The sequence below is a fragment of the Pleuronectes platessa genome, chromosome 20 (genome assembly GCF_947347685.1).
Source record: "Pleuronectes platessa chromosome 20, fPlePla1.1, whole genome shotgun sequence".
Lineage (NCBI taxonomy): Eukaryota > Metazoa > Chordata > Actinopteri > Pleuronectiformes > Pleuronectidae > Pleuronectes > Pleuronectes platessa.
Window position 1 is genome coordinate 8,969,038 of NC_070645.1, and position 26,045 is coordinate 8,995,082.

General features: G+C 43.5%; 2 protein-coding genes across 10 annotated transcripts in view; both read right to left on the reverse strand.

Moving 5' to 3' along the window:
• Positions 1 to 4,994: 4,994 nt before the first annotated feature.
• prdm14 (PR domain containing 14) lies at positions 4,995 to 9,105 on the reverse strand. Its single transcript, XM_053412862.1, has 8 exons — positions 8,454 to 9,105; positions 8,180 to 8,233; positions 7,931 to 8,091; positions 7,582 to 7,840; positions 7,292 to 7,494; positions 6,726 to 6,827; positions 5,543 to 5,762; positions 4,995 to 5,164 (listed from the first exon to the last, which is right to left on the reverse strand). The coding sequence occupies exons 1-8, from the start codon at positions 9,103 to 9,105 to the stop codon at positions 4,995 to 4,997; spliced, it is 1,821 nt and encodes a 606-aa protein (XP_053268837.1).
• A 2,079-nt stretch (positions 9,106 to 11,184) lies between these two features.
• Positions 11,185 to 26,045, reverse strand: part of ncoa2 (nuclear receptor coactivator 2) — a 53,910-nt gene continuing 39,049 nt past the window's right edge. For 6 of the 9 annotated variants that reach the window (XM_053412142.1, XM_053412144.1, XM_053412143.1 and 3 more), the window contains 11 exons: positions 21,163 to 21,364; positions 20,785 to 20,985; positions 19,827 to 20,033; positions 19,342 to 19,471; positions 19,050 to 19,227; positions 18,705 to 18,959; positions 18,134 to 18,211; positions 17,476 to 17,947; positions 16,527 to 16,704; positions 16,228 to 16,432; positions 11,185 to 14,616 (listed from right to left, as the gene is read on the reverse strand). In XM_053412142.1, the coding sequence (XP_053268117.1) occupies positions 14,605 to 14,616; positions 16,228 to 16,432; positions 16,527 to 16,704; positions 17,476 to 17,947; positions 18,134 to 18,211; positions 18,705 to 18,959; positions 19,050 to 19,227; positions 19,342 to 19,471; positions 19,827 to 20,033; positions 20,785 to 20,985; positions 21,163 to 21,364 (2,118 nt within the window). In that variant the 3' untranslated portion in view covers positions 11,185 to 14,604. The remainder of the gene's footprint in view (positions 14,617 to 16,227; positions 16,433 to 16,526; positions 16,705 to 17,475; positions 17,948 to 18,133; positions 18,212 to 18,704; positions 18,960 to 19,049; positions 19,228 to 19,341; positions 19,472 to 19,826; positions 20,034 to 20,784; positions 20,986 to 21,162; positions 21,365 to 26,045) is intronic. The other 3 variants (XM_053412147.1, XM_053412148.1, XM_053412149.1) reach the window with 3 other exon arrangements.

Here is a 26,045-nt window from a genome sequence, read left to right on the forward strand (position 1 = left end):
ACAGGAATAACAGTTGGGTACACACAATGGCCTTGCGCATAAAGACACCCAGATAACACACTGGGAACCATTGTAAAGCGCGACGCACAGTGAGAAGAAGCCGACGACACTTTCTAACATCACGCATGACAATGACACATGTCAAGATACAAGCATCTTTACCCTTTTCACCGGAACTGCATATGAATCAGCCTGAGTGAAGAACTCTGCAGTCTATCAGGGTGGAATAGTTCAAACAGATACTGTAGATGGATGGATGGATGATGGACAGATAGACAGATAGACAGATAGATAGATAGATAGATAGATAGATAGATGTTTTAGGAGTTGATGTTTGTTGGATATGAAGGTGTTGAATAGATGGACAATGGATGGATGGATGGATAGACAGATAGATAGACAGATAGAAAGATAGATGTTTAAGGGGTTGATGGGGGATATTGAGGTGTGTGTTTAAGGGATGGGGGGGGGGGGGGGGGTGGAGGCCAAAATATGTTGCCCCTCGGGACCAAAGTGGAACCTCACACCAGCCCCCAACAGAAAAGGATAAGGCCATCTGCCCTCCTCGAGCATCAATCCCACCTAGAAGACACACACACACACACACACACACACACACACACACACACACACACACTGAGTGCTGGGCAGCAATATGTGGAGGCTTTGCGGACAGTGTTTGCCTTTCATCCGGCCGGCCGCATGCAGGCCGCTGAGCCTCTGTGTGTGTGCGTGTGTGTGTGTGTGTGTGTGTGTGTGTGTGTGTGTGTGTGTGTGTGTGTGTCTCCTGCTGTACTGTCCACCGTCCCAGTGGAAATCACCGGCCGATAACAGCAGCTCCCAACCTGAGGCTTGAATGGCAGAACACAAGCTGATCCGCCTCATCTCTCGACTGAGCGAACAGGAGGGGGGGGGGGGGGGGAGTTAAAGTTCAGAGGATCCACTGAAACTAAATCACTTAACTGAGATGTTTCTGCAGACGTCGCACAGATTTACTGATGGAAACACACAGGAAAAGTAATTGTAGTTAGTAAGAATAAGTTGTGTGTGGACTTTAATAGTGCAGTGCAGATATGAATGAGTCAAAGGTAGAGGAGCAGGGGACAGCAGAGTTTTACATGTAGAAATAAGATCACGTATGTAACAGACAAATCAAGGAAACTGCTTTAATAGGATATTCATGCAAAGATACTAATGAAAAAAATTATTCTGGAGAGTATGTCCCTCAAAATCCATGGAGAACTAGAATGTCCCTCAGTAGATCTCAAACTTCTGCCAGTCCCCTTAAATTCAATCTAGCTGCGTCAAAACTTCACTCACTCAGTCCTCTAGATTGTATCTGCACCAACATTTTCTGGGTTCTCTCCGGACTCACATCCTTCAATTAAGTTTTGTCATAATTGTGCAGTAGTTTTTGTGTAATCCTGCTACCAAACAAACTAAAGTGGCACTGACTAATGTGTATTCCTTCACCAATGCCAAACAGTCCCTAATGAAATCAGATTTAAATTCACTAGATCTACAGGTTTTTTTTAATCTGCGCCAAATTGCACGAACTCATAAATATCAGTCGAATGCACAGCTCTTTTTTTCCATCAAGAGACATGAATTATTATCTGAGAAATTAAGGAAAATGTTGAAAAACCTCAAAGTTCAGTGTTAATTCCTGCAGTTTAGTTTTGCCAACAAACATACATGATATTTGGCTGTTTTCAAAATTCTTGAAGAGATAAAACGTTGATTCTTTGAATTGTTTCTTGTGGAATGAAAGGAAACGGGCGTGGATCCAATCTCTGCACTCAGGTCTACTGAGTTAGAAAGCCACAAGGAGATGTGTGTGTGTGTGTGTTTGAGGATATATACAGAGAGAGGATAGGCCATCAGGACTAATGGAGAGAGATTATGGAGAGTCTTTATGTACAAAAACCAAAAAGTGAGAAGTTTGAAAATGCTCCTTCATCATCACTGAGTTTTCATGTGGTCTGAAGCAGACAGAGGCTCTGATCGACAAAGAGCTGCTGTGGTCATCGTTTATGAGGCAACTCAGCTCAGCCCCACACACACACACACACACACACACACACACACACCCACACACACACAAACACACACACACATACACACGCACACACACATGCATGCAACACTGCCCTGGATAGCTATTAAGCAATCAATAGAAGTAGAGTATTTTACCCCTCAGCTCATAAGAGAAGAGAAGAGAAGAGAAGAGAAGAGAAGAGAAGAGAAGAGAAGAGAAGAGAAGAGAAGGAAATGAACGGAAGGAAAGGAAAGGGAAGAGGAGTAAAGACAGGTAAAGGAAAGAAAACAAAGAAAACTGAAAAGAAGGAAAAGGAAGGGAAGGTAAAGGAAATGCAATGAAAGAAAATCAGAGGAACGTAAAGGAAAGGAATGGAAAGGAATGTTAAGGGAAGGAAAGGAAAGGAAGAGAAAGAAGATCTCTTTTATAAAGAAGGTTCAGTGGCCTAAAATGTCACAATGTCCCTGCAACAGCAATAAATATATATATAAATATATATATATACTCTTTATATCACAAAACCTTGTGTCTGAACATATAAATCAGACACTGGATTAAGTTGTGGTCGAGTTTATGAGCTGGGGTCTTGGTCAAACATTGTTTTGAGTTATGGCCGCCTGCTTCAGCCTCACAGGGAGTTAACCTCTGCCAAGCCGAGTCATAAAACTGCAGCGCTCCTATCATTAATATCACATTAATACAGAGATTCATCTGATGGATCGTCCTCCAGAGGCGCTGTTAACTTGGCGGGAGGTTAAGTGTGAAATCAATCTGTATAAACAGGCCACATACAAATTATGCCATGCGTGAGAGAGAGAGAGAGAGAGAGAGAGAGAGAGAGAGAGAGAGAGAGAGAGAGAGAGAGAGAGAGAGAGAGGGTCTTAAATCAGCCAATCAGAGAGTCGCCAGTAAAATCTGTCTTTTAGCACCGCTCGCTAACTATCTCACTATTTCAGCTCTGGCAGCTCATTCTCCTCTTTCTCTCCTTCTGTCTGTCTCTTTTTGTCTTTGTTCCCGGTGCCATCCCTCTCCACCCCTCCGCTCCTGCAGGGGCACAAAGGGGCGTATCCTCGCCATTCACCGCAGGCCCCATCATGGAGGCTGAGGGGCTGTTTACGAGGGAGGGGCAGGCCCATTGGAGGTTGATCTACACTTGTTCAAGCCTCCATATTTAGGCTATTTGAGGGGAGTGGGAGGCTGTTAGACATTCAGTAAGGAGGTGACCCCTGACCCCGAAGACTGTCGTCCATCCGTTACAGAAAACAAACAGGAGAGGCGGGTGATGACTTTACTGCTCCTCTCGCTGCACACAGAAAACGTCAAGCCTGAGTTTCAGTACAGAAATCTCTCAGGCTCCCAAAAAAACCTCCTATCTTTGATGCATTATGGGGAAAAAAACCTCATGACCTTTATATCTAGGGCCCGAGCAGCAACAGACCCTACTGGGATCGCTCTGATTGTTATTTTTCTAGTTATTTCTGCTGTACTTCTCTGCTCCCGCTGCTTGAATGTGTGTTTTGGCGCCTGAGCTCGGTCGCTGTGTTGTAATGTGCGTCTCCGTGTCCTCATCGTGACGTATGGTGACCCACAGGTTAAAGGTGACATAACAGAGCATCGAACACAAAGGCTGGACACTGTGTCGTCTGTCAGACCCCATGCTGCCGCCACCACCGCAGAGCCAATTGGTGCTTTCCTCAAATTAACACTGACACACTGATACACTTATATAGGTATCCATGTTTCTTTGTTGATTATGTATCAATGGATCTATCTCTGAATCTATCTATTCATGTATGGATCTATCTATCTATCTATCTATCTATCTATCTATCTATGGATCTATCTATCTATCTGGAGAAGAGCATGTGGTCCAGTTGGTGACAGTGTGAGGGCAGATGTCAGTCATGGGGAGCTTCTTTGTCACTGGAGCAATAGACCACCTCACTGCTGCACTCCATTGTCATTCATTGGCTCCACTGGGGTTTGTTCATTTTTTTTTACAGTGAGCATGCAGCCTGTGATCCATCACATGGCTAAAACACAGCCGACATACAGAGTGCACAGACTGCTGCACTGATGGGACTATACGGTGCACAAGTGAAGAGTGGACAACAAGACGCACAAATGCAACACAATGCAACTGGGCAATTGTTCCCACTGTGCGAACACAGGTGCATGATTTAAGTAATTTAACAACTTTATATTCTCTTTATTAATGTAGCTGGTGCACCCACAACTAAATCTATAAGTATATGATGTAAAGTAATTTAAATGATTTACTTAAACCGTCTGCAAAATTACCATTTTCTTGTTACATCTAAAATAAAAATCATTGTTTTTTATATTCAGGTTTTTTTTGTGTGTCGCATTTATTCGTTCTCTGTGATTTTAAAGGCAATTTAGAAATAAACCAGAAACAACAATCTCATTTCCATGCTCAGATTTTATTTCATTTATTCATGAAAAAGCGAACGCTCAAAAGGACCAAAGACATTTTGCTTTTTGAAGCCTTTCATTACAGTAAAAAATATGTTTTTTTTATAAATTAAGACAGGATATAACATTTATTTCTATACACAAATGGGCTTAAACCCACAGTCATACAAAATAGCTTTGCTAGCAAATAATAATAACAATAATAATGATAACAATAATAATTAACGTTGTTATTATTTTTGCAGGAATCACACTGAGTTCACAAAAGCATCGCAGAGTGAAAGCTTTAAGCCAGAAAACGACACACAACATATTTTAACATATAAATACATTTTAAATTATGATCTATTTAGATGAACATTTTATTTTGTCTTCAGCAGCATTTAAAGAAGACGCTATGAGCTCCTACCTTATTGTATTTATTTCCCCACCATGCTCCTGTATAGATGTTGTAATAGTCATATATCCCAGTGGATTACAGAGGTGGTCATTGTGGGTTTATAGTTAAAATGAGAACAGACTAGTTCCAGGGCCGGTATTCCTGATTTAAAACGGTTAAGCCAGTGTAAGGGAAGTTTTCTCCGGCTTTGGTGAGAGCTGCTGGGGTGTCCTTCCCCGGGATGACGGTGTCCTCCTGGACTCCAATGCCCGGAGTGGACGGAAGGACTGTGGTGTCCAACATCTGTCTGTCTGCGGAGAAACAACCACATCAATAAACAATAAATTCAAAGATGGAATATTACGGCCCATAATATTTATTTTGTAATCGAAAATAACTTTATTTAAATAACTTGTACAAAGAAATAAACACAAGATCCTAGAACCAGTGCTTTCAAACAATATTTATTTAAGGTATTACAATTTTCAAAATCGAAATTCCCACATTTAGGGTAATATCTATTATCTTATTATGGGATAGTAAAGAACAATTTTATTTTGACTACATCTTTTCGATAAATAATTTCGATTTCAATAAACAAAATGAGAAAGACAGAAAGGGTTAAATAAAAATGAATGAATGAACACTTGACGTAAATCAGTTTATAATAATAAGAATGAATGTCTTACTCTTGTGAGTCTTGATGTGGTTTTTGAGCTCCAGGTCCTCCTGGAACGAGGCCCCGCACAGGTCGCAGGGGAACGGCTTGTCCCTGGCGTGGGTCCGCCGGACGTGGCTGTCGTGGGCGGCGTGCGAGGCGAAGGCCTTCCCGCAGTGCTTGCACTTGAAGGGCCGCTCGCCGGAGTGCTGGCGGATGTGAGTGCGCAGTATACTGGAGGCAGTGAAGGCCTGGAACACAGGGAATAAAAATACAAATAAATAAAGACATATATTTAGTATGTTTATATAATTTTGTATTCAAAAGTTTAGTTTGGATAATTATGGAAGGACACAGGACATTCTTTGACTCTGAGGTTAATCCAAATATCATCTGTATTTCTATTTCAGTTTATTTTCTCAGCTGCTTAACAACAAATTCACTTTATCAACGAAATCATGTTAAGATTTTTTATTCAGTCATTATATCTTTATTGTTTTTTAAGCCTCCTGGTCAGGCCTCGTGCGGCCTCGGGTCTCGCGGCGCAGTGTGTAAAGGAGAAAGAGGATTAAGTGAAACAAAAGGTTTCTCCTGTGCATAAAACAGAGGCAGGACACCCAGAACAAAGAACTGGGAACTTGGTGCTCATCGCAGGGGCCGTAAATAAAAAGTGTTATGTGCGCAGACAAAAGCGTGGGTGTACATCTGGCCATAATTAGCATGTAAGTGTGTCCGCGGAGCGTGCCCGTGGAGAGACAACAATGACGAGGGGCGCGCGTCAAATGCGGCTTGAAACGAGGTGAAGCGCTAAATGGAGTCGCAACACTGCGGCTTTTAAAACACAGAAAAGGTGCGTGGACGAGGAGACGTGAGGAGGAGCAGCGGAAGTGACTGGAGACACTCAGGACTGAAATACAATATAATACTTAAACACTTTTATTAGAAAGTCAATGAGAATGATGCTGAAGGTTTCTCCTCATTTTATGTGTTTGTATCTATTGTTATTTAAGTTTATTTAAGATATGATAATTAAAACAATACAACAATCTCAAATTCAAATTTTAGGCCTAATATCTGAATATAAACGGTGTCAACTTAATCACCAGTTTCTGATAATTGTAGTATTAATAACTACATCATTTATGTAATATAAACTTATATATTATACATTTGATTTTAATAGATTAAAAATAATTACGGAAATAGCTTCTTACCTTATTACAATAGACACACTTGTACGGCCTTTCTCCAGAATGCACACGCATGTGTTTGTTCAGACTGGACGACTGGGAGAAACTCTTTCCACACACTGAACACTGTGGGTCAGACGAGAAAGTGTTACTTACTCATTTCAAATCATTACCGTAGTTATCAATACTTTCCCATCAATTCATATTCCTATATACTGACCAAAAATCATTCACATTTTAGTGCAGGACTTCAAAACCAAATTGAAATATTTTTTTTAGGGCTCACACAGAGAAAATAAAAGATTCTGGATTTCAAATCTCGCATATCACAGGGCTGCATAGACATTGAAATAAACTGCAAAGTACAGCGTCTCAGTCCATTTTGGACTTTCTTTGGAAAGATACAAATTAGTTTAATTCTTATTATTTTATTTGTTTTATAAATCGTTTTGTCCACGTGGTTTCGTCGTGATTCTTCAGGCAGAATGTCAAACACCAGTGTTTCCCCTTCAGAATAAGACCTAAAATAAAGAGTATCCTGCGGGGAGCTGTCCTTTCAGCACCACGCACACGCGTGTTTGACCTCGTACCTTGTGAGGCCTGTGTTTCTCGTGCACGTGTAAGATGTGGATCCTCAGTCTGTCCCTCTTCTCGAAGGATCTGGTGCACAGGTGACAGGGGAACTTCCGGTCGCCCTGGTCCACGCAGCGTGTGTACTTGAGGTGCTTGTCTCTGTAGTACTTGTAGGCGAACACCTTCCCGCACCTGTCGCACTTGAAGCCCTCTCCGTTATCTGGAGAAGAGGACAAACAGCATGTTTAACATCCACCACGTTATGAGAGGGGATACACAAGCAGCAGATGCCGGGTTCGGGTCTTACCTTCGACGGGGGGTCCCTCCATGGAACCCTTCAGGGTGAGAGGGATGCCCAGGAACTGCATGTAGCAGTCTCCATACCACACCAGCAGCTCCTGGCCCGGCCTCACCTCCTTGCAGGTCTCGTAGAAGATCTGACCCTGCACCTGCATCGCGACCAGGTTCTGCTCCTCCGGGAACCGGGCGCACTTCACCAGGGACATCCAGTTCCCGGAGCCTGCTCTGCCGTCCACGAAATGACTCAACCTGCCGTTCTCGAACACCTGGACACAGTCGAACCATTAGATCAGACTGGAAATGGGAATAACACTCAAAGGAGCAGGTTCTTTGTGGAGGATGAAGTCAACACACACCTCCCACATCAGGGTGTTGTCGTCGTACGTCTTGATCTCGCTGGTGTTGACCAGTTTTCCCTGGAAAGGTCCGAACCGGGTCCCCTTGGCGATACTGCTCTTGTCCGTGAAGACCCCACAGTGGGACACGTTTTCCCACGCAGCCTGGAGGACGGTTAACCCTGCAGGACATGAGAGAGGACAGCGTGAGACAGACATCTTCAACAGGACGACATGCAACCGAGAGAGAAAGGAGATGTAAGTTCGTACCTTCTGGAAGTTCAAGTGTCTGTTTGTCCAGCGGGAGGATGTGAGACTCAGAAACTAAAGATGGAGAAATGAGGGAATTAGATTAATATGGGAATTACAAAAACGATTATGATAACCAAAAGTCGTTTGTCATTTGACATTTCTCCTACGACAAATGCAACGTTCTACTACTTCTACCTCAAACATGCCACACTGTGCACATCAATATATTATTTTATAACAAACTAAATTAACCCCCCATCATGTTATTTCTATATGAGCTTCTTAGTCTCACCTGAGTTTTCCAGCAGGGCCACTCCAGATAGAGCGTGACCCATGCGCTCCTGGCTGCCAGAATAACCATAAAGCACCATAAACAAGTCATCCTGGCTGAAATTATAAGATGTGCGCGTCTTTGGAGGCGCCAAGTTCGCGCCCCGGTACCGGAGCAAAGCCTCTTTGGGGTGTGATGTGTTCAGGGAGGAAGAGGAGGCCGAGCCAGACCTGTCACTGGACGGGTTGTTGAAGTCCGAGGACAGCGGGCCGGCGGCGTGCTCCGTCACCACCGCGGCCATCTCCTCGGGCTTGCCGCACAGAGAGTGTCCGGAGGGCAGCATCTGGCTCAGGTAGGGGATCCCGGAGGCGCTCAGCATGTGTTCGTGCAGCAGCGAGACGTGGTGGCCGCCCTGGCCGCCAAGGAACGCCGGCACCCCGGCTTGTAGGCCGAGCTGCAGGGACGCCTGGGTGTCCGACACCAGGCGGCCGAGCTGTTTAAGCGGGTGATGCAGGAGGCCGTGTGTCGGGTGCGGGAAGAAGTCCATGTAGTGAGGCGGGGGGCCGGGGAGAGGAGCGTGGTAGAAGCCCCGAGCCGGGGGGCCCTTGAGCATGCCGGCGTGGAAGCGTTTCTCCTTCAGCACGACGGGGATGGCGGAGAGGGACACCGACATGGGAGCACCGAGGTGATGGGGAGAGGGCGGCTGATCCTTCAGTGGATGAGGGGAGAGATGGAGGAGAGCACAGGGGGAGGGAAGGGAGAGAGGGTGAGTTATAAATGTTTAATGTAAGAAAACTAAAAAAGGAAACTTGACATCACCAGAAGAGGTCGACCACACCTGGATTGATTCTTTTAATTCTAGCGAGCTCTTATTTCAGCACGTCAACAAACCCACCTCAATAATCATCAGAGATAAGAGAATAAAACACTTTCATTTGCTAATGAGAATAAAAATATCCCAGAAAGCTACAAATCCCAAAAGGAAACCAGGATATAAAGTACCAGTAAGCGATCAACAGGCTATGAACTGACAAATGAGACTATTAATACGGTAATGACAGTTACATTTTTTCATTTATCTACAATGAATCCAGATAAAGGGGGGATAACCAACCCTTCAAAACAAAAGCACAGATTCACATGAGGATACACTGACTAACCCACATGAATTGCCAGATAAGGAAAAGCTGCCTGCAGTGAAAATGAACAGCCGATTTTGCAATATTTCCAGCTGAGAGGACCCACAACAGCAGAAACACACACACACACACACACACACACACACACACACACCAAATGAACATGCAGAGTCTGTGTGTGTGCATGTTTTTTTTTAAGGAACCGTTTACCAATCAGTCAGTAAATAGAGGTACAAACCAGGGTCATGACACCAATTACAAGAGCAGCCAGCCCGAGCAGAGGTCAACATTAATGAAGCCGTTAATGGACCTTACAATTACACTACAGTCATTACATAGAAGACACTGGCAGGGCAGCAAAATATAGGATTATTATTATTATATCAATAAAATAAGTAGAAATAAACTTAGAAATGTACAAATAATTTATATATAAACCTATAGATTGAAGAATGAGCCCCAGTAACAAACACTGTAATTTCCTAAGTAAATATACATCAAACGGGTGTGCAGGGATTTAAAAATCAGGGAAAGTCCTCTTACCTTTATTAAAATAAAGAAATCAGTTCACAGTGGAGTCTTCTCCTCTGTCATGTCCTCAGGCTTCACTTTCGGAAAAAACCCTCCAGATAAACAAATCTTCCACTTCTGCAAAACGTCAGAGTGTGAGAGCTGCTGCAGGACCCTCTCTCTCTCTCTCTCTCTCTGTGTGTGTGTTTGTGTGGGTCTGTGGTCATCTGAGGGCATCTGTACTGTATACAGTCAGGTCCTGCACGAGAGGCACCTCCTCCTTCCTATTGGTCAGACCGACCTCATGTATCTCAATGACCTCCCCCCCACCACCACAGGGATAAGCCCACATCTTCTCAAGAACAACCATTTCCATATGAAGACCCTCCCCACCCCCATTAAAAATCACTTGATGAGATCTTATCTTATCTTATCTAGAGCACCCCCCCTCTCAGTGCAAGTTGTTATGAGTTGGATGTGGGGAATTCATGAGTTCAAATTAGACTGTCAGAAAACACATTATAGGGGCTTTCTAACTTAATCACATTACACTATTAGCTGTTTGGAACCGATTTGCAGGAGTTATGTTTAAATTGATTGGCTGTAGTTTGAATGCATATTAATTTAATGGCTCCTGCATAAGCCAAGATATAAAGCTTAAAACTAAATGCTGCTCCACATTGAAAAATAAGCTTTAGCCCTTCAGTTATTCATTTCTTTAAAAAAGTAATTGGTATTTCAAATAATTTATAATATATTTTTTATAATGCATCCAAAATTAAAGGTTGATAAAAACAATTCCTGAAGAAATTAGTTGCAAATTTTTTGTGATTTCCATAGTCATTTTATTCAGTTCTCATTTTTAATCTACATTTTACTTTAATATTTGGAGATTATTTAATAGCTCTTCTTTCTATAAAACAGAAGAGTTGACCATGAAACAAATGCATTTTCTAGTAGTTTCTAAAAATTTTAGTCAATATAAAGTTAAAAGAATGGCTTATTATATTGTTATATGTTGGAAAACACTGAGGGTGGATGGATGGAGGCCTTGGATGGTGTTTCCCCTTCACTTTCATCTCTGTGAAATAAGAGTCACTTGGTTAAATATTGCAATAACAGAATTCTTTATTTACAAGGCAAATAGCATCAGCGAAGCCATATTAGTTCACAACTTGCATAACTGTGGTTTTAACTTCTCTTGTATATCTAATTTTGCATAAAACGCTCACACACTAGGGGTACGAAGGTGGATGCGGGTGTACAGTGTGATTCCTGTGAACGATGCAGAAAAAGAAAAATATCCCAGGGGGGAAAACACAACAGTAAGCTTTCTTCAGTAAAGTCCATATAGTATATTACATATTGCTTCAATATCCCTATGTATTATCTTCTCCATACAAACAGTGCGGAGGGAGGGAAGGAGCGAGGGAGGAGGGGGCGGAAATGAAATCAACAGAGTCTTCAACCCAAAGCCGAACAGAGAGCGATGATGAGGGACATTTCAACCTAGAGAATGATGCACCCATTCAATATTGTACACAGTCATTATACAAATTTATACAGACAGCGGTGTAATGTACAAGAACAAAAACGGACGAAATCTAAGGCATTATGCTAGGGTTCTTAGCATTTCAAGGTTGCATCTTAGCTCTAAGAAATTTGCAGACAATACAAAAGGGCATTTAAAGTTCTTCAAAACCATAAGTTAAAAGAGAGAAACAACGTATTTTCGTTTAGTGGGTCCGAAGCCTGGATATTTGTAAAGGGGCAAAAAATCATCTCTTTGCACCCGTCCTCATTATAAATGCTAAAAAATGCATTGCTACCACATGGCTTTAAGTTTTCAAAATCTCGACAATCTTTGGAAATTTGCAAAGGGCTCTGAATCATTCTTTTAAAATGGCTGAAAAAGGCTTGTTCTGCACGACTGTATTTTACAATCAAAACAGCTTTTGTCAAAGAAGCGTGATCTCCTGTGGGCCTGCGGCGAAAAAACACCTGCGTGACATCAGTGGCGAGGACGGACAGGACACGACAGCAGACGTCCTCCGTCCCAAAGTTGACTTGCTACAGCTTCAAATTTCATAAAGAACGCTTTCAGAAAGAATGAGCAACGATGGGCGACTTCCTGTGTAAATGCTGAGAGATTCATGGTGTGACTGCTCAACACCTGCGTTGTCAACATGTTGACAAGGAACACCGTCAGTCACATCCATAGGCCGTTAATGACAATACATTCAGAATGATTCGTCGTCGTGTTTTAATGCGGCAATAACATTTACATTAGACCCTGTTAAGTGACATCATCGTGTGTGTTTGTCGTTAGGGCCTCGGTCAGAGCGCGAGCCAACAGGTCGTCTCTCGCTGTGGAAATAAAAGCTGGTAGAATTCTGAAAATCCAATTGAGAGGTGGCTGAGGATTTTTTTGGCTTTGCTCCATGTCTGTCCTGGGTTTAATATAGTCGATATAAAAAAGGTTTGTCTCTTTGAGGAAAAATGTACGTTTTGAGGTTAGAGAAGATGACTCGCTTCAGATCTAGTGAAGGTCAAACCGAACCCCTACTGGGGCCACAAAAATAGCATGTCATTACTGAACACTTTACAGTTAGACTAACCGCCTGAGGTCATAAAATATGGCTAAGTGTCTGTCAGAGCAGGTCTCGTGAACCGTGCAGTCTTAACTCTGACCTCTGCTATAGACGAATGGCTGGAGGCGGAGAGAGCATTTGTCATCATGGGGGCGGTGGATCACGGACATGCCTCTCTCTTTCTCTCTCTGGGCCCCCCCGAGCCAGTGCTGCATAATCTAATAGGAACGCTGTGTGTGGATGTAGACTTTCTTGGTACAAACTGCAATAAAAAAAACGTTGTTTAATACTGCATCCAAACATGGAGCAAAAGTGTGTCCGTTTTTTCTTCTTCTTCTTCTTCTTCAGGAAACTGTACAAAAATTACAAAAACAAAAACACACCAAAAAAATAAAATAACCAAGAGATTCTCAAGTAATCGTTATTGCTTGTTTACATCACACCAGAACAGTTTGCACCTAGCAGCTTGTATGAAGCAGTTTCACTCCAGACAACATAGAAAGCACACTTCTGTTATTTTATTTTTTTGAGTTATCGTATGGCTGTGTTGAATTTGTCCTGTAATTTTTTTTTTTTTTACTTCCTTTTTGTGTTCTATGCTAAAGGCAGAGAAGCAAGCGATAATCTGTACACTGTATACAGAGCACACCCCCGTACAAGCCGTCCCTACTTCCCACCCTCTCCCCTGTCTGCATCGTACCAGCACTTCAGAACGTGAAGGCTCCCACTCCACTTCCAAAAAACAACAGAGGACACAAAAAACAAAAATTCAGGAATAAAAATAAAACAAAATCTTGCTCTGCTTCAAGAGGCAGTTGTGACCAGACAGGAGGAACACAAATCCATAAGGAATAAAATAAATAGGAAAGAAAATGTCTTACTTATTGGTATGTACAATCTCTGTAATTCATTTTTAAACCATAATTGACTTTGACATCTTCTTCTGAAACTACAGGACCAAAGCATAATCCATGACTCAGGTTAAAAGAAGAATCTGCTCAGAAAGAATACAACCATTACTGTTAAAATTATATAAAAAAGTGCTTTGTTCACACTTTTAGAAATATCTTTTCTCATTGCTACTAGGATAAAGAATCATCTACAATAATTAAAATGAATCTATACAGAAAAATAAAACTTAATTTAATACACTATAGAAACCTCTTGACTAAATTAGTCTAATCATACAAATCACAATTCCACTCAAACCATTATTCTGCAGTGTTTTTCAAGATCAGTTTTTTCAACCATATCTTCAATCTACATCTTATTTCTCACAGGAAAAAAACAAAAACAAACTAAAATCATAGTAATAAAATAAAGAACAGCAAAAAGGCAAAACCGGCTAAGTGTTCGAGCTCCATCCATAATTCTGAACATAACTTGGAGTCTTTGCTGCCATTTTGGAACTATGTGGAAATGTCACAAATGTGTGAGAGAAGAAAAGAAAAGAAAAGAAAAAAATCAGTGTATGTCGTTTTTGAGATGAGATTGTAAATGGCCGTTGTCCACTGAGAGGAATACATTCATCAGAACGAGGGATCTCACCCACTGCTGCCCCCTAAAGTCAGTGTCCCCCACCAGGAGGCCTACAGTAAGTCACACTACGGTGAATGCAGCCGGACAGGCAGACAGACTGGCTCCTCCAGGAGGGTGAGGCGTGTTGGGACCAGGATCCACGATCCTTCACCACAAGCCCTCTCCGCGCTCCTGCGTCTGTTCTGGGCCGGGCTCCTCTGTGAGGCTGCTGAGGCGGCCCAGCCGGGACACACGGCAAAAATTTTGGCTGGGGGAGACGGGGTCGGGGGAACGGCCTGGCTGGTTCAAGGGACGGTCGGTTGGTTTTACATGTTTGTACAATTTTTCAAAAGGGGCCGACGCTCTCCTTGCACCAGCTGATCACTGAGGTTCAGGTTGAGAACTCCATGAGGGTCAACAGTACTTCTGCAGAGAGAGAGGAGACACGTTATTAAGTTTTTTTTAAACTGAACAAAACTCAGCAGTTACACTCCTTACTAGAGCTAGAAGATATGATCACACCTGTTTTTATCTTTTTAACACGGGATCCCTGTTTGTTTTAGGAGTGATTTAAACATTTTATTGATTTCATGGACTTCATGGCCTGGCCCCAGGTTATATCTCTGATCATTTCCTTCCTCTGTACCTCTGTGCAGCTGGTGATCTTCAGGCAAGGTCCTGCTGCCACTTCCTGAAACTAGGCTAAAATTCTGTGCCATCAGGGCCCCGGGGCTGTTGAATGAATTGCCTGAGGAAATAACAGTGTATGAGATGTGTCTTATTTTAAGTCTCAGCTAAAATCAGACTTTTTTCGAGAGGCGTATTTCTGGGGGGTCAGGTTATTATTGGTCATGTATCTCTTTTATTATTATTTTTGTACTTCTTTCTCTATTTTAAACCGTTTGTTTCCTTCTTGTGCAGCACTGTGTATTTTGAAAAGTTCTCTATAATTATATTGTTTTTAATATTGTTATTATAATTATTGAGTCCCCACTCAACAGCGCGCGTAATTCTTAACAGGAGTATAAACAATGAGAAACCATCTTAGAACATCAAGTCTTAAACAAGTCAGTATATCACGGAAGCACTAATGGCTGAATGGTAAATAATTGAAAAAATCTAAGTGCCGATATATTTTCTATAATCCTGGAAGGGGGATAAATCAAGTGACAGATATACTGGTATGTTACAACTGTCTGAAGTGCAGCAAATCAAACAGCAGCACCTTGGTTAAATATTCATAGCCCTTTATTGGGCTTAAAAGCATCACGGAGAACAGCAGTGCATTCCACATACTGAGCTTCCAACACCATGGAGACAAAGGAGGAGAGTTCACATTAAATGAGTGAAAATCACAAGTATATCAACGCAGATAAAGTCAAGGAGTTAAATGTTTAGAGCTTCTCAGTGTGCGTCATCTCGCTAAATCTACTTTTGCGCAGCTTGTGTGAGTGTGAAGAGAAAGATCACAGATTTGGCCTGAGTCAAGTCGAAGGACCACAAGTTTTCTGTTTGAAGCGAATCAGCTGATGTGACCACAGTCCAGACTTTGAACATCGCACTGTAACGTCTACCTCGTCTAAATGGTCTGGCCCTAAAGTGCCCGCTGCTAATTACATCATTGTCCTCTAAGTTCAAGTCAAGCACCAGAACTCTGGCTCGTGGAGTTACATAAACTACCGAGTAAATTATTCACCAGCACAGTTGTTCAATAAGTGTACCCAAACACTTAGGGTCTTACGATAAGACAAACACATACGTGTGCAGCCGCGAGTGGGCAGACAGAAAGATGGAGCTTTTAGTTTTTCTTGGTCCCCTGATTACTGTGTAAAGCTGTGAGGAGTAAAGGGATATCCTGAGGATATTATCCTGCTGTGTAAAAACCTCTAATTGGTCAGGCCATTGTTTATAATGGCGCACGGCTGAAATTTTATTTCTCTAAAACTAAAGTTTGGTTAATGAATTTTTCTTCCAGGTCTCAAAAGATTTAAAGCTTTTACAATATTTATCTGTCAGGACTGGCCCGGCAGTATTTACCTGTTCTTGCCCCATGGAGGGCAAACTGGGTGAGGGACCTGAGGCCATGGACGTGACGCTCATCTGTCCGGCCATCTGGCCCATGCTGCTCGGTGCCATGTTGTTGGCCATGGAGACATTGTTGAGGTTCAAACCGTTGCCGTTGTACATGTTGCTGTTACTCTGCTGGGTGAACTGTGGAGATGCCTGCTGCTGTGAGAACATACTGGAGAGAAGGGAAGAGGAAAACAGATGTATAAGCGGACAGGGGAGCTCAAATGTTTCAAATATAGAGAGAGGGAATCTCAAGCCACGTTTACCTGTTGCCTCCCATGTTACCCTGTGGCCAGCCGTTCATGTCAGGAGACCCCTGGAAAGCAGCATTTCCTTGTCCCTGCTGCATCATGGGGGACTGCGTGTGGGCCATGCGAGGAGAAAGCAGCGGGCTCTGTGGTGTGCCGGGGCCTCCGAAGCCTCCGTCTGCTTGTTGGCTCATACCTGTGGTGCAGCAAAAAAGGTCAACCACACAGGACCTGCTTAGACTCGACTTCAAAAGGACGTACTGAGAGTAGATCTCGTCGTCACAGTCAAAATTCACATTGACCGGAAATAGCAGAGGATGAACAAGTGGGATGTAAGCATGAAGGTCGCATTAGGGATTGACAGGCAGTTAATACTTTCTACATGCATGTACGGAAGGAGCGAAAGGACAAGCAACTAGGAAGGAAGGGATCAAGGAGGAGGATAAGGAGAGAAGTGGAAAGAGAGAAGCAACGTTGAGCTGAGGTTTTCACTCTGTATGAACCTCTGGGCCAGAATCAGACTTTAGAGTGGAGGATAAATCAAACATGTCATTACACAAATCAGATGACGAGATCAGACTGACAGACACAGGCCAGGTTGTTGATCTGCCTGAGTCAGCTGCCAGTGCTCTGATCACTGTGTGTTGGTGCCCTCTGGTGGAGAAAGAGTGTATAGGCAGGACACCATTTTGGACAGTGCACAGAATGATGAGATAATGAGATTGAAGAAAGAACTTACTCATAACTGCTCATTAGTTATAAGAGTAAAATAAACAGTATGATTTGGATCATTCATTAACGGCTGATTAACGCAGTCATCAGTGCGTAATATTACAAATCAGATGATTGCCCCAATTAAAAAGCATGTGATGCTGTGCGTCACATAAAGACACAACAATGGTACGCACACAAACACACTGAGGTGGTCAGGTAAAGTGGGTGTTAGGCTGGGGTGTCGAGGCAGTACCTGAGTTGGGAAACTGAAAGGCACTGTGCTGCATTTGGGGGCTGAGTACGGCCCCGTACTGTCCGCCCATCATGCTTGTGTTTCCCATCATCATCTGGGAGGAGGAGGAGGTGGAGGAAGAGGAGGAGGTGCCATGCATGTGGAGCTGGGGGTTGGGGGGGAGAGAGGGCAGGCTGGGAGAGATAGGGGAGGAAAAGGGACTGGTAGAAGGAGGTGGCGAGGCCAGGCCTGTACTGGTACCGTAGCTGGGCGGGTAGGGGAACTGCTGGGGGTTGGCCTGGGGAATCCGGGGATTACTCATTCCTCCGGCAGCCATGTTGGGAGGCAAGTTGAGGCCCGGCCCCCTCATGGCCATGCTCCTTTGCTGCTGGACCTGCTGAGCCTGTTGGACCTGCTGCTGCTGCCTCTGTCGCAGGTGATTACTCAGCAACTCCCGCTGACGCTGCGCCAGCATCTGAGCATTGATGCTCCCCTGGAAGTGAGAGTGGAAGGACGAGTACGGATATACAGGAAAATTATAACAGGAGTACATTAGGTTTATCTTAAGTCTGTGTCCACATCATAAAAAAACAATGAAATTCAAACCTCAAATTTACTGTGAGTCAACAACAAACACCACATACAGTCGCAGAAACATGTCTGTGCAGTGGTGACGTACCTGGTTTGGAGCACTGACTCTGAGAGGTAAGTTCACATTTGACACACTACTCATCTGAGTCATTATGGGCTGACGGTTCTATAGGGGGACAAAGGAAGAGGTAAAAAATACACCAACGTCCTATAATTAATGGAAATTTATTCACTATCCCTAATTTCGTCACATTATATTTTACTTTTTAAGATGTACTGCATAAGTCCAGCTTATATATAGTCAAAGGACACCAACAAATACACGATTCAAACAGACAGAAGATCTGCCAAAATGTCAAACTCAGGGATAAATACACACAACTCCCATCTGCTTGTTCAATCACACAGCTGCTGATCAAACAGTGTGGTTACGACACAAAGTGTGAACAATCGATGGTCAGAATCACTTCCAGCAGTGTCAGGACAGTCTGGATCAGGAGTGGGAAAACTCAGCTTTATGTGGGCCATGAGATAATTAATAAATATAAATCTCATGATACAAGGATCGAATCACTGTCTTTACCAGCCATGCACAGCACAGGTGAGGAGTTGTTGTAGTAAGTTGTTTTGGCTAAACCCTGGTCTGGATACAAGCTTACCTGCTGTGACTGTAGCCGGTGCTGAAGCTGCAGCCTTAATGTGTTGGGTTGGCTAGGGACCCCCGTGGGCCTTAGTCCTGGGCGCGTCTGCATCCTCATCATGGGATAACTCGGCCTTGGACCCATCTGACCAGACATGGGGTGGAAGCCTGGTTCTTGCAAGGGAGCACCAGGGTAGCCCCGTTGAGGCATGTGGGATGGTGGGGGACCAAATTGCTGGGTGTACATGGGGGGCTCCGGCTCCAGGGATTGGTTCTGAAACAGGCAGGCACAGATGAAAAACATTGTAAAGCCATGATAGGTGAATCAAAAATAAACCCACAAAACTGTGACTCATGGTGTCACCTGTTCTACCAGAGTAGGGATCCCCAGGGCACGGTCGAGTTCCTCCAAGCCATCAAAATCTTTAAGTGCTGTGTAGAGTTGGGACATCAGAGCCCCCTCGTCGACTCCACTGCCCTCCCCAGAGCTGAGCCCCGTACTGCACAGCAAGTCATCCTGGGGCGCCGAGTGCACCGGCCTGCTGGAGAGGAATCAGAGAAGTTTAAAATAATGACTGAAACACTTACGCCCCGGTATAAACATGATCAGCATAGAGAGATTGGTCTGAATCATTAATCAATTTGCAAGTTAGTACCTGTTCTGGTTTACAAACGCTGTCTGGTCGATGGGCATCATGCTGTCTGGCCATGGGGCGGTCTGATTGGGTGGAGCTTGTTGCTGGGTGAAATGGTGGCTGACCATACCAATTTCCATTTCAGGTTGGGCTGAACAGGGAAACATAAAAAAAGACAGTTTGACTCCAACAGTAGACAGTTAGTAACAGCCAAGCTGGAAATAAAAAAACTGTTTCTACAATCCAAGAACAGGCCAAATGCAAGTGCTTGGTTTTTTATTGTATTGCCTTTAATATTATGATGAACCACAAGGTGGCAGCAGTATAAATTCAGATAGGAAGTTAATTTGTATGCACAAGTGTTGAGGTCCCCCCTGCACCACAGGTGCTGCAAGTGCTGACATATGATTTCTGTATTAACCTCATCTAAATAAATCCAATCAAAAAACTACTGTAACATAAATACTGCATTTGAAAAAAACGTAATAACTAAACTGTCCTCTCACCGTTGGCAATCATCGCGGACTGGAGCATCTGCCGGGGCCCTGGTTGGCTGTTGGGCCTCATGGGTGCTCCGTTTGGCCCCATACGGCCCTGCATGGCTCCTGGCTGCCCAGGCCCAGAGGCCCCCAGAGGAGGGGCAGAGGCTGAAGCCACCCAGCCCTCCTGCTGCTGCTGCATGCCCGGCCGTGGACCACCGGGAGCCAGGAGTCCTAGAGCACAGAGGGAGACAAGAAACAAAGAGGGAGGCCTCAGAACAGAGATCACTGGATGTTCTCCTTTACCATGATGCAATGGGGCAATATGGAAGAATAAGCCACTCGTGTGGTGGCATGGGGATGTTTGAGGACTGTGAATATGAGGGAGAGACTTTGTGCCAGTGCGGCTGACTGACTGTTTCCTGTCACAGGAAGTGAGTCAATATGTCTTTACATGACTTATCATAGGCTGAGAGTGACAGACACAGAGGGGAAGAGCTTCTTCCTCAGCATTTGGAAAGCAGCTACATGTGTTCATGCAAATAATCAAACTGTGCTTCATTTACAATAATCACTGAGAGACTGAAGCAGTTAATAAAGGAAAATTTGACAGAGGGAAAACTGGAAAAGGCCCATTAAGCACTTTTTCTTAGCGTGTGTTATAATTAATTGATACAAGCGTTCCACCCATTATAGCATGATGTCATTGTAAATTTTATTTTGTGTATGTAGTCTGTTAATTCTATACAAGTCAGACTATGTTCTGGGAGCTGTATGACAACATGTGAGACGGCTAAAGAAGTTGGTCATTTATATTTAAGGTAAACAACCAGATAAGAGGAGGCATCACTGTTAGAACAGGAACCGGTTTAATTTTATCTTTTTTCCTTTTAAACCAAGGCACACTGAGCAACAATGACGGCAACATATTCAGTGTCAATAACATCATGAAGCGTCACCACCAAGGCCCGACTCTCACGCCTACCTGTGTTCACCATACCGGCCTGGTTAGCCATCATGCTGTGATTTCCCACCATGCTTTGCTGCTGTTGCTGCTGCATAAGGGTGTATGGGCTTGTGGCCCTTATGGGATACTGTAACGAGGGCTGCTGGGGGGACATTTCCAGAGAAACACTCCTCACAGGCAGACCCCTGGTTGGCTGGCCTGGTCGGACACCCCCGAAGTCTGAAGACAGGAACACATGGGTTTTTAGCCAATCGCACATTGTGGAGTTGTAATTACAAAATGTAATATTTAAAACATTATGATTGTATGATTGAAGAATTTTGTTTTAATACAACGTGGTCCACTGGGAGAGAGAAACATTTGTGCAAATTTTCCAAGTCCAAGTGTGAGACTCACTAGTTGGTGCCATGCCAGGGCCGATGCCCCGGTGCTGCTGCTGCTGTGCCACCATGGCGGGGTTGTTCTCGGACATTTGCAGGATGTCATTGATGATGTTCTGCTTGTCCATGGGACTGGGCAACGAAACGGGCCGCGGCTCACAGAAGAGCTGTGGCTGTGCATTCTGCAGGTCGTTCAGGATGTCATCCAGCTCCGACGACTAGCGAGGACACGAGACAAAAAAAGAGGGAAAGTGTGAAAACACAAGAACAGGTGATTGATTTAGATGTTCCATTTAGAAACCAATTACTGCTTTACCTGTTAAATAAAAAACAGACTGAAAGAGCAAAAAAGGGGAATACACACTACAAAAAACGCATAATGAGTCTGTATCTGTGAGATGAGGATAGCAGGCTTGGCCTTGTTTATAATAACAGCAGTAACCTCGGGATAAAATTGACCATTTCAATCAAATCCAGGCCACACTTCCCTTTAACTTAGCAGACACAAGTCCTTGCTTACACTACAGCTCCTGCCCTTTTTATAGTCCACAATTTGTAAGCACATAATTAGGAATACGATTAGACATTTTATTTAAAGATGGTGAACAAGGCTACCGAGTCTTATTTCTGCTGAGTAGCATGGGAAAGCAACACGAGGAGTTTGGTCCGTTCTGAAGTTTGATCAGTTCTCTCTCCCCCTTCTGTAAACAGCTGGACTGAGCCAGCCCCACACAGCCCTGGGCTGTGTTCATATACAGAAAGTCTTCGGCTGATCTGCACTGTTTTTGTTTAGTTTTTCACACAACCACCTTAAACAAAGACAACGCCATGCTGGGGTCTGGTTTCACTTGCTGAACTGAAGAATCGCTACAACTAAGAAAGGTGAACTTCTCGGAAAACAGGGGTTTGTTTTAGGACACTGGAGCTGTCTCTTCTGTATTTCTATCCATTTGTACGATAGACAGGGGGTGGACAAAATAACAGGAACGCCTGAACAATGCAGCAAATTCAACAACATGAGAAGTATCAGTGTCCATGAACACAACTCTGACAAAGCCAAACATACACAACTTTACAAAAGGTAACAAACTATAGCATACTTAAATTGAATGCTCAATAACACAACAAAAAAAGGAGGGTTATAGTCAGTACTGAACTGAAATATCAACATAGGCGATCATTGTGCTTCCTACACAGGCCTGAGGGACTGAAGGTAAATAAGTTGCACTGTCTGCGAGTGGCCACCAGAGTGCAGCACACTTGGAATCACTGACAACTGATCGTGACACACTGTACAGCAGGAAAACAGCACAGCAGCCACAGTTTCAATGTTGCAATCCCCTGTTCTTGGCAATGACATATATCGGAGGTATGTAAAATGCTACCAGTGATAAGATAAACTGCAGACAAGACCTTTATCTGCGTCAGCCAAGGACTAAAGCTCTGGTCCTGCTGACAAACACGTTTCACTGTTGGACCTTTTTTATCTTCCACTTTGGAGGAGGCTCCTGTTATGAAAATGTACGCAGAGGGAAACACGCAGCCTCACACTGTACAGGGCAGCAGAATACAGGATATGAGGGAGAGAGCAGCAGAGTGAGGGGTGGCGGCGGTGGGAGAGAGAGAAGCCCTAATGAGGTCAGGAATGATGTAATGCTCCTGTACGCTCGCGGTTCGCTCTCTTCCTCCTCCTCCTCTCCATGTCTCTCCCCTCCCACTTTCTATTCTCTCGACTTCTCTTGTTGCTTTTACCCTTAATGGGTCCTATTTCCATCAATCCCTGTTACTCTCTGCCTGCAATGCATGTGTGTGCATGTAATGCAATCCAAGTCCTTCTCACGTGCTTATCCGGCTGCCATACTGTATTTTGGTACGACAGCAAAGATTTGTGAGGCCAAATTACCATTATTAAATATTCATTTTTAAGCCATGTCCCATTTAAAGAAGACAATTTCACATCTTGAATCCAGAACTGTACTCAATCTGGACGAGCAGCTAAGGACAAATACAAGAGGCAGTTTGTTAAAGGGTTCAGATGCATATTTAAAAATCCTCTATGGTTTTTGCCTCGGGCTCCATCTGCTTATTTACCTCCACACCAAACACACAAATAAGCAGCTCGATTGAAATGCAGGGTAGAGACAGAAGTGAAGGAAGAAAAACTCACATTTAACCTAATTCTTATGAGCACACTCAAATTAAATTTACATGAAACTGCAGAAATTAACTGTACGGAGCGAAACAAATGATGACACACCGTGCAGTTCAAGCATGTCTGATAGAGAAGGCACGGTTGCGTGCTAAGCAACAGCAGAGGCTGATTCTCTCCCAGCAGGGTGGCAAGGAGGCACTGCCAAATGTGGATTCTTACAATTTGACTTGTGTCCGTCTGGAACACGGCTTAAACTAAAGTCACATCTGTAAACAAGCAGGTTTTCAATCCGGTCATTTTGGAAAGCTATACATTTCAAGTACGGCATTTGTGCCTCGACGTCACTTCGGGGTAATAGAACGAGACTTGTGTCTTTCTGACCTACATTCATGTAATTTTATGGGAAAGGGAAGTGAGAAACGGGGTTGGTAAAGCAGAAGTACCAGCGTCAAGTGAGGCAAAAGGAAAAGTTGTTTCAGCCCAGATCTGTGTATTTATAAAAGAATTCCATAAACACAACTTATCGAAAATGTTATCGCTGTCTCACAGAGCTGAAATTACAGTTTTAAAGTGTGGATGCAACATTACTTGCAAATGCAAGGTCAACTGTCGTGCTGGGATTGTTACTAGATCGTACTTTTTGTCTTTAAATTAGAAACTGTCAGAGAAAAGGGGGAAGTTAAACAGTGAAACAGTACTAGTTTCAATAATATTAATGATATTGAATAACTCTTCCTCGTCCTTCAGTCGGATACTGGCTCAGCAGTTTTGAAAATCCTACTGTATAAACAGGCCTGCATGACGGTGTAGAGTGTGTTTACCTGTGAGTGCGCACTGATGGAAATTACATGTTTTGGCACGCACTCTGACATATTCTTTCTTATTTTGAAAGTGAAACAGAAGTAGGGGGTCGAGCAGGAACTACTGATATCCTATTAAGACATAATAGTTGACTGCGTTGGCTCTGAATTAAGTCATTTGTTTACCTGCTTACTCATATCTACAGACAGTGAGGGGGTTTTGCTATTGTACAACTTTAAAAAAAGAAAAGAAATACTTAATAAACACTGGAATTAACACATCATGCAACCAAAGTACAACCTAGATTCTCTTCTATGACATTCATGTTAAATATTATTATTATAACATAATATAGCGTGGATTAAGAGAAACTGAATCCTGGGCTAAATTAATTACACAGAACATATGGATATCGCATCAGTGGGAGCCTGGGACAATATGTTTTTTAATAGACCTGGGAACGAACACACACACAGACACAAACACATATGCGCACGCAGATAATCCCTGCCTCCCATAAACTCGTGGGACTAGTCAACCATACCTATAGTTCCTTCAGCCATCAGCTAAGCCACTGCTGCTGCTCTCTGCTCTGATTTCTCATTTAGCTCTGCTCCAGCCATCAATAATTCAGCCCTCAAACAATCATGAGGAGGAGAGAGGCAGAGAGAGGGAGAAAACAGTGAGCGAGGTCAGGAGAGAGAAGGTTGAGAGGACTTTTTGACTAGTACAGTCGGCTTTCACACATGACCAGGCAGCCATTCACCAGCAAAGAAGAGAAACCCACTTCCACGGCTTTAATGAAGCCGTGGCTTAGTTCAGGTCAAACAAATACCTTTTTTTTTTAATATATATATATATATATAGTTAGTGGAATTAGTTAAAGTCAAATGAACCATCACCATCACTGTTCACAACCTAAGTGTGATTCCCAGAATTCACATGTTTCATTCTTATTGCCAACACAAGGCAGAAATTAACAAATTTTTCAGTTTTGCAGCCACTTCGAGAGAATAATACTCTCAGCATCATACATATTAAACCTCTTTCTCTCAATTTCTGATTTGTTTTTTGTATTTTGCTCGCTCTACAAACACACCACTCCCTCTCCCCTCTATCTCCATGGTAGCAGAGAGGACATGCAGGAGCATATGGCTCATCATTTTCACTCTGCCTGCCGACGCTGGGCTCTCCTGGGGGTATCTACACCTCTCTCATCTCTCCTTCTTTGTTCGGTTCAACAGCAGCTCTTATTATCCATCCAATCACCTTTTTTTCCTTGTCTTCTTCGTGTGCACCCAAGTGGCTGAGCACATACTGTACATACACGGCTAGCAGGCGTAGCTAGCTGACATTATGTACCACTGTCCTTCTCTCTGTGTGACTGCGAAAACAACATGTTTCTGCAGAATGTGCCACGAAGCAGGAGGAGGAGAAGGATAATTAGGGAGCGACTAAGTCTTAAAAAGGTTTTTCCTAATATCCTGGTCAAAACTATACTGGTGCACATTTCCAATGCATCCATCAATACTCTTAACTAGGATCACGATCAGTTTTGACGCTGCAGTAGTTCCATTTTCGTGACATTTTAAGAGCATCTTTGAGTCTTTGATTACCCGCCTGGTTTAAGAGGAAGGCACCGAGAGAAAAGAGAGGGAAGAGATAGCAAAGAGCATTCATGTAATTTTTTTTATTTCTATGTAGTTCTGTGGTTTATCAGGGATGTGTGTGATAAAAAATGTTTTCCGCAGCACAGAATTTGAAAACTTAAGCCTCCTGATCCACAGAACTGGTGAATTTCACCAGCAACACTCTCCCTGCTCACTCCCCTCTTTACTCTTTTTCTCCTCGTCTGTCTTGGGTGCCAGGTCGGACCGGCACTCTGTGCCAAACCTGAGGGTTCTGGCCAAACGCAAACAGGATCAAATGGCTGGAGAACCACAGGG

Bases quoted from the DNA above. Each gene is read 5' to 3' on its own strand.
- prdm14 (XM_053412862.1), bottom strand. From the start codon at position 9,105: ATGTCGGTGTCCCTCTCCGCCATCCCCGTCGTGCTGAAGGAGAAACGC. The intron at 7,495-7,581 runs GTAAGACCCGAA...CCTCTTCTCCAG, and splicing joins GGAGGGACCCCCCGTCGAAG to ATAACGGAGAGGGCTTCAAG. The intron at 6,828-7,291 runs GTACGAGGTCAA...TCTGACCCACAG, and splicing joins AGAAACACAGGCCTCACAAG to TGTTCAGTGTGTGGAAAGAG.